At 39.9% G+C, this 15,992-nt stretch overlaps 1 protein-coding gene across 2 annotated transcripts in view; it reads right to left on the bottom strand.

Annotated features, from left to right (window-relative positions):
* Window positions 1-1,205: 1,205 nt before the first annotated feature.
* The window catches only part of ccbe1 (collagen and calcium binding EGF domains 1), a 259,242-nt gene continuing 244,455 nt past the window's right edge, over window positions 1,206-15,992 (bottom strand). For both annotated transcript variants that reach the window (XM_052045498.1, XM_052045489.1), the window contains exons 6-11: window positions 13,215-13,321; window positions 11,748-11,871; window positions 8,533-8,672; window positions 6,761-6,796; window positions 2,573-2,608; window positions 1,206-1,478 (exon numbers count right to left, since the gene is read on the bottom strand). In XM_052045498.1, the coding sequence (XP_051901458.1) occupies window positions 1,266-1,478; window positions 2,573-2,608; window positions 6,761-6,796; window positions 8,533-8,672; window positions 11,748-11,871; window positions 13,215-13,321 (656 nt within the window). In that variant the 3' untranslated portion in view covers window positions 1,206-1,265. The remainder of the gene's footprint in view (window positions 1,479-2,572; window positions 2,609-6,760; window positions 6,797-8,532; window positions 8,673-11,747; window positions 11,872-13,214; window positions 13,322-15,992) is intronic.

The following is a 15,992-nucleotide window of genomic DNA, read 5'->3' on the forward strand; positions in this document are numbered from 1 at the left end:
TGCCAGACAGCATAAATAGTTTCTCTCCTATTTCACCTGCTCCCCTAAAACTTCAAAAGTATAACCCCACTTTGTAATTTAAGCCCTGTGGTCCAAACATCATTTTGGAAAGATTGCATGTGAGAAAACATCAGATTTTAAAATAGTATGGTTCCTTGTACCATAAAGCATAATTGCAAGGCAGAAAAAAGCACAAGTGTATAATGGAATAACCTAACACAGAAATCTCTTAATTTCAGATGGCCAATCTCATATAAAGGACAGTTTCACAGAATGCAGGTCCACATGACAGATGATAGGCTATTCAACTGGACTGATGCATGGATGAAAGTTTGAATACAAAGTATGTGGTGCTTTTGGGTGCTAGAGCGGGAAGCCGTTGTTAGTATACCAGAGAGGAATATTTTAGGAAATATACTATAAATGCTCTAACCTACTGGATGACACAATGGTCAGTAATGTTTACCAATGTATAATAGCCCAAGGGAATTATGGAGAAGATGAGGTCAATGCCAAAAGAGGGGGTGGACAGAGTTCTCTTCTAGAAAGTGTAAAGGCTTGAGGTGGAGAAACAATGATTAGCCCACTCAGGCCAAGCTGCAGTAGAAGATGTAGTGCAGCTCCATCTGTCCTTATCTGAAAATTCCTTCAAAGATTCACAATATTTCAGCAACGGAGTTAAAGAAGCTCAAGACAGGTCAGAAGCAAAGGTCATGGCATTGTTTGCTTAAAAATGATGATTGAGATGTGGAAACTGGAATTGAAGAAATTGCTTGGTGGACAGCAGGATTATTATTCTGGAAGAATTTAAATTTACAGAAGGACTTTATTCAACTTAACCTACCTTGTAATTTCTGGTCTGGTGAACAATCTAGTATAACCTATTTATAAAAGTGCCAGCAATTCCTAAATACAGAAATCATGTACAAAACTAAAAATGTTAGTTACGTTTTGCTAGAGAAGCAAGATACTGCAATTGCTTGTATTAGGGAAAATGTACACAATTCCTTCTCCCACAGTTCTGAACTGTTAAATGCAACAGAATATTTGCTCAGAATTTGTCAATCTGATCTGTTATATAATGGAACTATGTTAAAACTCTAGACGTTATCTCAATTATAACCCTTAATAAAAGTAGTTCTTTGATACTGATAACGAAATAAAATTCTACAACAGCAAAGCAAAATTTATTACATCCTCACTGGTTCAATCCCTTCAGTCTGGTCCCAATAGAAAAGAATTACGAAGCAGTTTTGAAAGTCATTTCACTTCCATGCTGTTGGTCTCTTTGGGAATTCCTGTGATGGACCTCTGTGTCTGTGGTCTTCACCTGATCCCCAGTCAGAAATCTCATGACTCTGTGGCTCCTCCACAGTTGCATGATTTCCACGGCCGAAAGCCTTCAATTGGAGCTCTGCAATGTCATTTCTAATGTCTGCCAACATCAGAAGCAAAAAATCAAAGGACCCTGGTGGACCCTGCAATCAATAATTTCTAAGTATTAGTTTTGAATATGCAACCTAATTGCTTCTAAGTATCAATGAGTGTACAGTTTTGCAAATACTTTTAGGATTGTTGGAACAATTTTGCTTAATTAGGATTATCCATAATTATACTAAATGGTGGAACAGGCTTGAGGAGTTGTAAGGCTGTTTATTTCCACTTGTAATATGTTCAAGTACTCTTCAGCTTCAATGCCTCTTATGGAGAGAAGGAACACCATCTTTTTAAGTCTAGTTAAGGGCCAGCAATAAATATTGGTTTTGATAGTAGCTGGCTCACTTCTTCTTGTCCCGCTGATGTTTTTTTGCACATTGAATAGCTATGTGGTCAATACTGACACTTACAATACAGGCCCGACTCATCTCCTTCCATCAATCCGCTGCCATCTTCTTGAGGTCTTATACAAAAGATATACCTGATCTCATCTGGAGGTGAGCCTGATTATTCACAAGGAGCAGATTCCAATAACCTTGGCAGAGTTGATACTTCTGCCCTTGAGAGCAGGAATCACATTGCCTTACAATGCTGATGATGATTTCAAGGTAAGCCCAAGTTGGTGAATTTACTGATCTTCCTTTGCCTGAACATTGTGCTGCAGTAGAGTTAATAAACATCCCAAGTATTTCTCTTCAAATACAAAGGAAGATTTGAAAGTGTGCTCTCTATTAACAGATGGTAACTTTATTATATGCTGGCTCTTAAAACTTCAAAATGAAACTTTGAATCCTTCTGGTGGCATTGATAGTCATGTAGGGTCATTAAATGTTTTAAGTGTATGTACTTTCATGCTTTTAGCAAATAACCATTCTTGAATGGGTTTAGACCAGCAATCAGGGATGCATGGGTGTATCCTAAGCAGAGCTTCCCCTTTGGAAGATAGGAACTTGCTCGCTAGTACACTTGTTGCATTTTAATAGTTAATTATATTAATAAAGCAATATAGGAGGTCCTTCTCCTTTAATTACATGTTCGTGTATTACTAAAGTATTGTGCATTTATAATATTTTTAAAACTGTAACTTTTTTGTTAAATTCTACAGATTAGTATAAATTGAAAATGTTTCACTTACAGGGGATCCCCTCGGTCCCGGTGCACCTCTTTCACCCTGCAATGGGACAGGACAATTATTATTACTGTCTTTGATTTTCCAGCTTCTATACAATTTGTGCTATTAAATACAAATGATAGGTTGCATCAGATAAGACTGGAGATTTTCTTTCAGTTATTTGTCCTGCCACTCCTTCATGCATGTAGATAAACAGTGCAGCAGATGGAAATGGGAGTGGGTGTAGATGCAGTTTGGCCAGGAATGGGGATATGGAAAAATTGGCTGCCAGTAGAGGGTTAGGGAGGGTTACATGATTAAGAACTGTGAAACAACAAGTCTCCAACCTGCTGCAAACTTAACTCTACGGAGGTGGATCCAGAACTTTCTTCTTTAGATGAGCTTCAAGTCTTCGGATTTTGGAATCCATTTTATCTATGAGCTGTAGACTTGGTTTTCTGTAGCTCTTAGGAAACCAGAGGCTAACAGAGGCACCAGCTGCAAGGCATAGCAGGCTAGGTCTTTCCCACCACCAGCATGGGCCAGGGTCAGTGGGAGTTCTTCCTCCAGCCCCTCAAACAAAAAGTTCTGCCACCATCACTTCCTCCCTGAAGTGGTATATTACTGTGTAACTTACGCTGTATATTACTGTGGCTCATCTCCCTCTAAATCTTTCCTATCCATGTAAATGTCTAAATGTCTTTTATATGTTGTAATTGTACCTGCCTCTACAGCTTCCTCTGGCAGCTCGTTCCACATAACCATCACCCTCTGTGTGAAAAAGTTGCCCCTCAAATCCCCTTTAAAGTTTTCCCCTCTAACCTTAAATCTCTGCCCTCTATAGTTTTATGCTAGTTTTATGTTGGTGCCGGAAGCGTGGCGACACTTGCAGGCTGCCCCCAGAACACTATGCAAAAGATGCATTTCACTGTGTGTTTCGATGTACATGTGACTAATAAAGATCTTATCTTATCTTATGCTTCCCTACCTTGGGGAAATGACTGTGACCATTCACCCTATCTATGCCCCACATGATTTAATATACCTCTATATGGTCACCCCACAGCCTCCTATGCTCCAGGGAAAAAAAGCCCCAGCCTATCTACTCTCTAACTCAAACCTTCAATCCTGGTAACATCCTCGTGAATCACATGTGAAAGCTTTGTAATGCTGTCATTGCACATGAAACATAAGCACACATGCTGGTTATTGTTGGTCTGTAACAAAGAGTATAGCCATGTTTGGAACTTCTTGGTGTTTCATAAAGATGACAAAAGTAGTATGACAAGAATGATTTACAGGCCACCCTCATATATACCACTCCTGTCTTTGGAGCGCAACCCTAACTCATGGCTGAAGTCTTCTATCAATCTGACAGCTATTGGGTGGGAAATTGAAGAAAAAAAGTACTCAAATAAAACAGAAAGTGCTGGAAATTCTGATCAGGTCAGGCAGATTCCATGCAGAAAGACACAGTGATAAAATTTGAAGCAGATAACCTTTGGTTAGAACTGTTTCTCTTTCTGCAGATGCTGCCTGGGCTGCTGAGGACTTCCAGCACTTGTTGTTTTATTTCAGATTTCCAGCATCTGCAGTTTTTTTTTTGTTTTTGGACCAAAGAGGTCCTGCCATGTCTAGACTTCCAAAGTTCCTGGTCTCAAACAGTTGACTCCACTCATTCTCTGCCTTTCGATAAATAGTGGGCTTAATGTCATTTGGCCAAATCGCAGCAATGGACATCAAAACAATTTTCTGATCCTCTACTCGCTTGATATATCCTCTCTTGATCACGTGTACTTTTTAGCAGCGGTCAAAGAATAGAACAAAGAAGGGGAACCTAATTTGTACTTCTCAGCTCTGAAACAGGATTTAATATGTAGTGTCTCCACAGATGCTTGTGGAAATGCAGAATGTGTCCAGAGTTCTGATTTTGTTTCAAATTTCTGGTAAAGAAGGTATATGGCATGCTTGCCTTTATTTGGTAAAGAAAGTGTATGTCTTGCTTGCCTTTATTAGTCAAGGCACTGAGTTCAAAAGTCAGTTATGTTGCAACTTTATAAAACTCTGGTTAGGCCACATCTGGAGTACTGCATTCAATTCTGGTTTCCCCATTGGAGGAAGGATGTTGAGGCTTTAGACAGGGTCCAGAACAGGTTTACCATGATGCTGCCTGGATTAGAGGGCATGTGCTATAAGGAGAGGTAGGACAAACTTGTGTCGTTTTCTCTAGAGCGGCAGAGGCTGAGGGGAGACCTGATAGAAGTTTATAAAATGTTTATGAGAGACCTAGAAAGAGAGTGATAGATAGAGGCATAGATAGATAGAGAGACAGTATCTTTTTCCTAGGGTCAAAATGTCTAATCCTAGAGGGCATGCATTTCAGGTGAGAGGAGGAAAGTTCAAAGGAGATGTGCGATAGAGAAGTTCAAAGGAGAAGTTAGATAGAGAGCGGTGGGTGCCTGGAATGCACTGCCAAAGGTGGTGGTGGAGGGAGATATGATAAAGGCATTTAAGGGGCTTTTAGTGAATATGCAGAGAATGGAGGGATATGGACCACGTGCAGGCAGAAAGGATTAGGTGTCATTAGCTTAATTAGTTTGGCACAACATCGCGGGCCGAAGGGTCTGTTCCTGTGCTGTACTGTTCTATGTTCTATGTTCCAGCAACAGTAGTGTTTTTCTTTTTGCTGATTAATAGCCTGCTCTGAGGAAAGGCTGCATTTCCAGGCTGTGATGTGTGTGCCAAGGATTTAGTCTGGGACTTTCTTACTCTGCCCTGTCTCTTTCAATATAATATTCATTCAACAAGCCATCAGGACAAACAGATTTTTAATATTTTTCTCCCCTGTATTTTCATGATTCCTTCCATTCCTCTGACTGCACGTTTGCACGAGTATAAAAGAGGGTGCATTTGGGTCATTTCCTGTTGTTTTTTTGAAAAGAAGAATCTTTTTTTATCCATATTCATTCTTGTCTCTGGACAGGAAAATTTCACATCTGTTCAATGCCACTTTAAAAGCATTTAATTGAATGAGGAATGTACCAGGATTGCTCTGAGGGATGAGAGGAGTCACAATGGGACGACAATCTGTGGACCTGACTCTCTTGCCACAATTCCAGCAGCATAATTAGATTCATTAGATTGAGTCTCTTTGGGAGTGACAGATAAAAGAAAGATCAATCATGACAATATTAGACAATGACATCATTGTGTCTTAGTATGTGCTGGAAGTGCTGTTAGAAGCTTCTCACTTATGAAAATAACATTAGTGTTTGGAATAAGTGAAAGCTGCATAAAAAGAATGTACTTTTACCATTGGGGCAGACCCTTAATGAAGCTCCTTTCCAGTGTCTGTGATATGTGGAATCAATTTAACATTTTGCTACCAATGCAGAACCTTGACTGCCAGCAATATCTGTTTAGGAATGTGTTCCCTGAAGTTCTCTGCCATAAGATGCTAAGTATCTCGGATATGTGAAGAGAGATTTGGATCAATTAGTCTTATATTCACTATAGTATGGAAGATTGAGAAGGGATCTCATAGAAACCTACAAATTTCCAATGGGACTGGATAGACTAGATGCAGGAAGGATATTCCCAATGCCGGGGTAATCCAGGTCCAGGGAACACAGTCTAAGGATAAGGGATAAACCATTTAAGACTGAGGAGAGGAGAAGTTTCTTCTCCTAGAGAGTGGTTAACCGATGGAAATCTCTACCACAGAAATCAGTTGAAGCCAATAATTCTCTGTATGCAAGAAAGAATTAGATGTTGTTCTTAAGGCTAGTGAGATTAAGGGATATGCGGAGAAAACTTGAACAGAGTACTGAATTTGGATGATCAGCCATAATCACATTGAATAGTGTAGTGGGCTTGAAGAACCAAATGGGCTGCACTTGCTCATTTTTTCTATGTTTCTATGCTTGTTCCTTTGAGGCATTAAAGTAAAGGGAAAGATACTGTAACTCTCACGTCCTCAGGATAGCCTAAAGCATTTTGCAACCTAGGAGTATTTTTAATGTGGAGCTGTGTTGTAATATACAAAACAGAGCGATCTTCAGGCTGTGACGAGATAAAACAGCATTTTCAAATGAATGTATTGAAATCTATGATGATGTTAATAAAAGGACATTTTAGTTCATTAAAGTAATGATGTGTTGATTGATGATAATCCATCCTACCATTAAAAAACAGGTGGGCTGCTTTTCCTACCTTGGCACCATCTCTTCCAGACGCTCCTGGTGGACCCTAATGTAAATGGAGCAAGCAATAGAATCTCATTGTCATCCTAAAACAAAAGACTATAAAAATAAAGTAATAACATCGGTGAATTATCATCAATGTAGTTCACTATTGTAGAATAGCGGCTGTCAGACCAGCAGCCAGGTTTCTGGACCATTGATCCAATGATGTACATAAGTTCAAATCCCGTATTGGGGATTTTAAATTCAAGTAATTAAATAAGATTAAATATTTAAAGCAAAGCTAGTCTCAGTTGTGGAAAGCACAAAACTATTGTATTTTTTGTTCTGAAAATGGCCTTCAGGGAAAGAAATGTGCTATCCTTAACTGATTTGACCAGATATGACTCTAGTCACACCAATGTGGTTGACTCTTAACTGCCTGGTCAGTTCAGGAGCAATAAGGGATGGGCAATAAATGCTAGTGCTGCCCGCAATGTCCACATCCCATAAACAAACAAATAAAGATTCCTTGATGTCTATATGTAAAAGGGGAAACTAATTGAAATGAATTGATACTTCATTTGCGAAATGCTGAGTAAGAACAATTTTATGTACATACATTTTTGATTAATTAAATAACCACAAAGGATATTCAACAGGACGGGCAATAATAAAAGGTAAGCAGACAAAATATTAATTAAATAAAAACAAGAAGTGCTGAAAATACTCAGGTCAACTGAAGCTTTGACTCTTTCTCTCTCCACTGATGCTGCCTGACCTGTTGGGTATTTCCATCACTTTATGTTTTTATTTTGGATATCCAGCATCTGCAGCTTTTTGTTTTCTGACTTTGGGAGATTATTAAAGTTCTGTTGGTCATCACTCGGAAGGTAATAAATGCACAAGGAAATTCTGATTTTGACAGCTCACAAGAAATTGTTCAGGTCAGGTAAAAAGTCTTGGAAGCTCTAGCACCAAGTACTTTAGGGCAAACAATCCAATCCATGTATTAGTATAAAGAACCAAGCTGAGCTTAACTATATTTACTGATGCATTAATAATAAAGCCAATTATATCACAATGAAAGCAAATGCAATAGTTATATTCTATCTTCGAAAAGTGTTGGAGGAAAGAAGAGAGGAGGAAAACTTCTTCAGGGTAGGCATCCCTGGAAGAGCCTTCACAGTGGAGCAGCAAAAAATTCTATTTCTTCCAGCACTTTTTGTGTATTGCTCCAGATACATCCAGCATCTGCAAAATTTCTTGTGTCTTTATATGCTATCTTATTGCATTTTGCTGAGTTTTACTGGAAGCTCTGCATTTAGCAGAGGCCATTGGTGAACCAATAGTTATTGCATTTATAGAATTCTTTTAACCCCTTGTCACAACTGGACTTTTCAATCAAGTGGTATGACCCCAGCCCACTGTAATGCTGGTAGTATCGTCATTTCTATTTCTGTTCAGACAAAAACTAGTAAATGAAAATAGGGCACACAATTTTGGCAATCTAATGGTAAATAACATATGCAGCCTTTCACAATATTTGAAACACATCACAGAAGTTTTGCTGATGAGGACATGTCAAGGATTCTCTCCAATTTCAGCATGTAAAATTAACTGGTGGGAGTTGATCAGCACAAGTTTATATTCTCAACTATTCCCTTTGATCAATGCAAGTGAGTTTTACTTCTGTCATGGTGAAAGTTTACCCAATGGTATTTGAAATGCTTTGATGTTTATTAAGTAATTAAGTTCAGCATTTCAGGAAAAGAATAGTTTTTTCTGAAAACAGATACTGACCACTGGACCTCTTCTTCCCTGTTTAATATGAGATATGTCAGGAGATGGGCCCATAGGTCCCATGAGTCCTCTGGGTCCTGGTGGTCCTGGGGGTCCTGCTTGTCCCTTTGGACCAGTGCTTCCTTTGGGACCAGGGAGACCTGTATAGTATCAGGTAAAACAAGATTGTATAAAAGTGGATTAACATTTCAAGAATGTGCCATTATTATGTTAGATGAGTAGAGATTCATTTAAGAGCAATAAGATGGCAAGTTTTATTTTTCCATGGGGTGCCTCATGCAGAGATGTGCATAGCTCTGTCTGCTTAATGATAGAAAGGATATTGGTGTCCTACAGCGGAAGGAGCGAAAGAAAAGGCAACAATGAGTATTGGGTAATTATCATTGCCAAGTTATCACTGATGGAAAATTAAATAATGGAGGTGAAGAAAAGCGGTGTTTTAATGATGCAGCTGAAACAACAATAGCACATGTAACAGTTCCCCATGGACCAGATGTGTTAAAATACATATTTTATTAAAAATATTAAAAATCTTCCAGGTTTCAATGATCCCAAAATATCTTATTAGCTACTGACCTAATGGTTCATAAACATTCACCTATTACCAATCATAATCTGATCAAGTTTGATGCAGTGTTCAAAAAGAAGAAGTGCAAAACAGCTGTTAGGATCCTAGGGATGAATAAGGCTGACTTCCAGGAGATGGCAAAAAAGACTGCCCAAATAAACTAGAAAATCAGTTAATGGGCAAAACAACAGTAGATCAGTGGGAGGTGTTTAGAAAACAATTTAATGTAATACAGCACGAGCTAAGAGGAAGAGATCTACTTGGCAAACAAAAATTTTGCAGATCTGAAGAGGATGAAGGGACAGCATTAAACTAAAAGGAGAAAGCACAACAAGGAAAAGTATAGCCCAGATCCTGGTGATTAGGAAAGATGTTTGGGGAAAGGGAGTGGTCAATGTAAACCGCTTAAAAAGATAATGGTCCTACTGTAAATGAAAATAAGGAAATGGTGAGCACATTAAATCAATAATTAATTTGCATTAGTACTTACAACAAAGGAAGGGAAGAGCAAACCAGATATCCTGAGGAAATTAATTTTGAGTAGTACAGTGATAGATAAAATGATGAAACTAAATGGTGACATACCCACAAAAGTATTTGATTTCCATCCAATGGCTTAAAGGAAATAGAATATAGTCTCTCATAATCTCTCAGGTCATTCATCTAATTCTAATACAAATTCATTAACCTGAAATATTAATTGTTTTTCCCTTTATATGCTGCCTGATCTGCTGCGTACCTCCAAAATTTATATTATTTTAATGTTAGGCCTAAACCTTTCCTATGTTTCCTGCTCCTCTGAGCTCCACAGGGAAAGCAAAGAAAAACATTTTTCATGATGACCTTTCCTGAGCTAGCTAGGGTTAACTTTATTTCAGAATCTCAACAACTGTGTGGTGTGTTCCTGAAGTGTATATGAAATATCTATACATACACTTCTGGAAGATCTCCACTGCTTAAAGTCATGAAGAACTTTCAGGTATGATTCTGGCAAAGGTAATCGATCTCTCTTCTTTCTCAACCTGGTTGCAACCTTTGACAGGTGAGTATATCTTCCTCCTCAACCATCTCTCCACTGTCATCACTGGAAAGAGGCAAGCGTGAATGACAGCATGTTTGCCTCTTTCTATTCTTAACCAGACAATTGCAATCAGAAAATAACTAGCAACAGCTTCTCTTCCACTACCCATATTATTACCTCTGGTCGATGCCAATCATCTAGACCATGCGGATACCAATGTTGCCCAGCTCCACCTCACCAACATCTCTCTTGATCCCTCACTGTCTCCAAATTCTCAGACAGCTTGTATGAAATCTGGTGTTTCATGAGCAGAAATTTCTACCAACTAAATATGTTGCCTTACAGTTTCAGCCACCTGGGTTCAATCCTGACCTCCAGTGCGAAATTTGCACATTCTCCCTGTGACCATGTGGATTTCCTCTGGGTGCTCTGGTTCCCTCTCACATCCAAAAAATGTTTGGGTTACTCGATTAATTGGCCACTGTAACTTGCTCCAGCTGCATAGGTGAGTGGTAGAACTTGGGGGGGGGGGGAGTTAATGGGAATGTGAGGAGAATAAACTGGGATTAGTGTGAGATTACTGTAAATGGGTGCTTGATGGTTGGCATGGGACCACAGGGCCTGTTCCTTTGCTTTGTGACTCTCTTGGTAAATCAGAGCATTGTCCTTAGTCTCCATTCCCTTGCCTCTTCCTGGCAACTGCCTGGTATTGAACCAACCTGTTTGCAATCACAGTAACATATTTTGCCCTAAGCTAAGCTTCAGACCACATGCCCATGCTTTCTCTGAGACCAGATATTTTCACCTCCATAACATCATACAATTCTGTTCTTGCCTCATCTCATCAGTTGCTGAAACCTTCATCACTGTCTTTCCAAACTCCAGAATCACCAATCTGTTTGGTGACCCATGTTGTCTCCCAGATAACCAACACCTCAGAATTATAATCCTCATGCTGCTTTTCCAAACCCTCCATGGCCTTGTCCCTCACAACCTCACTATTTCTTCTAGCCCTTTAACCCTCCAAGATATCTGTATTCCTCTAATTCTGGCCTTTCATCCATCCTCAAATTTAATTACTCCACCATTGGTGCTCATGCTTTTAGATGCTAAGGCCAAAGACTCTGGAACGTCTTCCCTAAAATTCGTTGGCTTTCGATCTCTTTTTCCTCCTTTGTTAAAAGCTCTATCTTTGGCCAAGTTTTTGACCATCACTCTAATATCTTGTTATGTGGCTAGGCATCTTATCTTTGATAATCCTGCTGTGAGATGCTTTTGGATATTCTGCTATGATAAAGGCAATAAGTAACCAGAAATTGTTCTGTTTCTTGCTGTTATATGAGTATGAAAGCAAGCTCATTGTGTCTATTTGTTTGATTCCTACTCCAGAAACCAATCCCACTGACTTATCATTTCTCTCCACAAATGCATTTAGTTGATGTTTAAATCCAATTCATACTATTTCACTAGCCTCTGCTGGTAATTTATTTCACACTGAAATTAGTCTTTGAACAAAATAATGATGGTTTGCTGTGTCATTCCTCCAAATTTTTAACTTGCTTTTCCAGTATTTGAACCAAAAGAGATGAAGAATCGCAGGTTGTATTGTGAAGAATGTTTTATTACCTGAAGGTCCTGAAGGCCCAGGAAGCCCAATGAATCCGGAATTGTAACTGTTGGAAGCAAATAACTTCTGACTATTTGATATTTGTTTACTAATATCATCAACATTGTTGGGCAGTGAAGTGATCTGAAATAAAGATAAAATTTGAGGTTAATCACTGAATTAATTTGCTGTTAATGCTGTTTCTGCACAGATTCTCTAATATAATGACTACCTTTGAACACAATACAATTTCTCTGCAAATATAGTATCTTCAATTGAAACCTACAATTTCTCCTCATATGATCTGAAGGTGGTGACTTTCACTAAAAGCTGACTGTAATGGGGCTGTTACCTCACTCAGTCAACTATTTTGACATTAAGACCAATCAAAGAAACATTAAAATTTGAGTCCTGAAGAAGGGTCCTGATCCGAAACGTTGACCGCCTGCTTTTCTCCACGGATGCTGCTTGGCCTGCTGAGTTCCTCCAACATCATCATGTTTTTCATCTAGATTCCAGCATCTGCAGTCCTTTGTTTCTCAAAACAACGTTAAAGTCTGCTGATCCTACCATTTACAAGACTGAAAGGACATAATGGTAGGTTACATCGGAAAGCATGGGGAACCCTGGGTGATCTTTCTCCTTCCTGGTACTTTAGCATGGGTATTCCACTGCATTAAGTTTAGAGAACCTAGTTACTCTCAGTTGTACTGCGTGTGCTCCTCCCCATCCCCCCACCTTCTTAGTCTGGCTTCTGCTCTCTTCCTTTCCAGTCCTGACAAAGGATCTTGACCCAAAACGTCGAGTGTTTATTTCCCTCCATAGATGTTGCCTGACATGCTGAGTTCCTCCAGTTCTTTTTGTGTATTAATCTCAGTCAATTCCTTTGGCAGGATATATCATTCATATGCCTGTCACCAGGCTCCCAAAATGGACACACCATTCTGAGCTCTATCACAGATAGAGATTACCAGATTGACAGAAAAAAGATTCAAGGGTGTGCTCTAAGCATCCTTGAAAAAATTGCAACATCCTTATTGACTCTGGAGAATCTCTGGACCATGTCTGCTCAAAGTGGAGAAAGAGCATTCTGGATATTATTGAGTCCATGCTTACAGAGAACACAGAAGCCCTTTGTAAGGGCAGAGAGAATGCAGCACCTCACAAATTACACAGCCACCCTGCACCTCCCCAGCAGTCCAATAGTCTGTGTTTCCCACATTGGTCACATCGACTATCTCAGAACTGGTAAAACCAGAGTGGAAGCAAATCATTCTTGATGCCGAGGGACAGCCTAAGCATTTTCTGTTTTCATTTCAGATTTCCGGCATCTAGTTTTTTAAAATTTTCATTTAAAGTTCTGCTGGTTCTCCCATTGTTACTAAGTACAAATAATGCTACCTAAGTAACCTTATATTTAACAATGTTTACCATTCACACTAAGTGTCTTGAGAAATGAACAATTTAATTCCAATTAATCCCCTTACCTTCTGCTTTAGCTGTAGTACTGTCTGTTTTATCTGTTGGAACTCTTCACAGGTTGTGGAACAGGTGTCAGTTTCCATCACAGTATCAGACTTTATGTATTGGCCAGCTGCAATTAAAGAGTCAAAGCAAAATGAAGAAAAGATTGTTTTTGTTTTGATTTTAGTGTTCAGTGGTCAGTCAATGGCTAATTAATTAGCTAGGCTGCAGTTTCCCTGATTCACTGGTTTTATTTGTTTTTAGTTTATTTTGGTGGAGCTGAAAAATAACATTAAAGTATTAGGAATAAAGATACAGAAATAGCTTTACTGGAGGCACAAGAGACTACAGATGATGGAATCTTGAGCAAAAAAACTGCTGGAAGAACTTAGCAGGTCAAACAGCATCTGTGGATGAAAAATGGTCAATGTTTCAGGTTGAGACCCTGCAACGCCTTCCTTACCTAGTCATTTGCCCTTCTTGTGCCTCCACTTATCACCCTCCAGCCTCTGTCTTTAACTTCAGCCTCCCCTTCCCCCTCCCTCCCTCCCCTTCCTGCCTCCCTTCCCACCACCTGGCTCCTTCTGCCTCTTTTTTCCCTTGTTTGTTTACACCTATCAATCCCTGCCACTGTCTCACCACTCCACCCCTCCCATCCCCTAACTGGCTTCATCTGCCCGTCATCCCTCACTCCGCTTAGGTTCACTGATCACCTACCAGCCCCTGCCTCACCCTTCCTTCTCTCTCCTTTACACTGGCTAATTTCCCTCTGCACTCTCAGTCCTATTGCAAGGTCTCGACCCAAAACATCCAGCATTTCTTTCCTTCCACAGATGCTGCTCAACCCACTGAGTTACTCCAGCAGTTTGTTTTTTTGGAATAGTTTTACTGTAATGCCGTTAATTTTTTATCACCTGCTTTACATTGCAGCATGGATCAGGGTGTGAGAATGAGCAGTCAGTATCGATTACATTACAGTGAGTAGAAGAGTAACATGGTATGGTTTATTAGAAACTACCTAGAGTCACATCGGAATCACAGCATAGAAACAGATCATTTGAGCCACTCTATGGCTGTGCTTATTATCTTCACAACCTTTCCTATTTCATCCAATGCAGTCAGTGTGACAATATTGGAAATGGCAGAATTCTGATGTAAAATAGGAAATGTCACACACAGTCAGCAAGTCAAGCAGCGCCTACACAGAGAGAAACAGTTAACTTTTAAAGAAAACGATAGAGATGCTAAAACATAGAGGCAGGGGAAGTGAGGTGGGGAGGAAAGGATAACAGGGAATGTCTGTGATAGAGAAGACTGCAGGAGAGATTAAAGGATCATGGAGAGATTCAGCACAGAAACAGGCTCTCCGGCCCACCGAGTCTGAACCTAGCCATCAACCATCCACTTACACTCATCCTACATTAATCCCATTCTCCATATATTCTATCAATTCCCTCACTTCCCTCCCCACTACCCATCAGATTCTATCACTCACCTACTCACTAGGGGGCAATTTGCAGCGGCCAATTAACCTACCAACCTTCACATCTTTGGGATGTGGGAGGAAACCGGAGCACCCAGAGGAAACCCATATGATCACAGAGAGAACATGCCAACTTCACACAGACAACACGCGAGGTCAGGATTGAACCCATGTCTCTGGCACTGTGAGGCAGTGGCTCTACTAGCTGCACCACTGTGCCACCCTAAGACATAGAGAACATAAAGGATAGAGGGTGCTCGGAGCAAATGTGTGGTAATAGGACAAGAAAAGAAAGAAAAAATGGGTCTAAACAAAGGATAGGGATGAGCAAAAGTTTCAATTGTGGCCCAGTCAGTCACACCACTGACTTAAGAGTTAAATGTGGTGGGTTCAAGTTCCACTGTAGAAGGTTGAGCACTAGCTCCAGGCTGACACTGTAATAGCAAAAGTTTCAATGGGTTCCAGAGAAACTGAAAATGACAAAGGCAGAATAATTACTCCTACCTAATGTTTGAAAAATGGGGTAGTGGTTAAGATCTGAAATTATTATTTTGGAGTTTGTAAGGTTCTTAATGAAAAGCTGAGGTGTTGTTTCTCAAAGTCATGTTCAGATTTATTGGAAGGATGTACCAGGCTGAAAAGGGAGTGTTCAAAATGGGTGCGGAGCACAGAATTACATTTTGTAAGTGGCAGGAAGAGTGGATCAGGGAACCTCAGAGGGAAGAGTCACTTTGGAATGCTGATGGTCATAAAGTCATAGAAGAAAACAGCATGGAAACAGGCCCTTCGGACCAACTTGACCATGCTGACCAAGGTACCCACCTAAGCTAGTCTCACTTGCCTGCGTTTGGCCCATATCCCTCTAAACCTTTCCTGTCCATGTACTTATCCATATGTCTTTTAAAGGTGACGGAGGGGAAGAAGTGTTTGGTAGTGCCATGGGTCTGCAGGTGACAGAAGTAATGGATAATGATCTATGTCAAGTGAGAAGTCTGATGGGATGTAAAGTACCTAAAGGGGAAACCTATGTGGTCCTGGAAATGTAGAGAGGGTAAAGGAGCAAAAGTGCAGGAAATGGGCCAAACAGCCACTGAGGTAGGGAACCCTCAACTGGATAATTCCTTTCTCCCTCATGCATCAATCCAACTTTCCCTTAAACTCACCCAGTATCTGTATGATTTTGCCTTGACTTTGAGTGATGCTGGATTCTAATTTCTAACAAGAAAAGAAGTTTCTCTACTACTGATTATAGTGAATAATAATCAATGTGAAAAAAGATAAAACTAATGTAGAGGGAAGTTGAAGACTAGAGATGCAT

This window comes from Pristis pectinata, chromosome 2 (assembly GCF_009764475.1).
Source record: "Pristis pectinata isolate sPriPec2 chromosome 2, sPriPec2.1.pri, whole genome shotgun sequence".
Lineage (NCBI taxonomy): Eukaryota > Metazoa > Chordata > Chondrichthyes > Rhinopristiformes > Pristidae > Pristis > Pristis pectinata.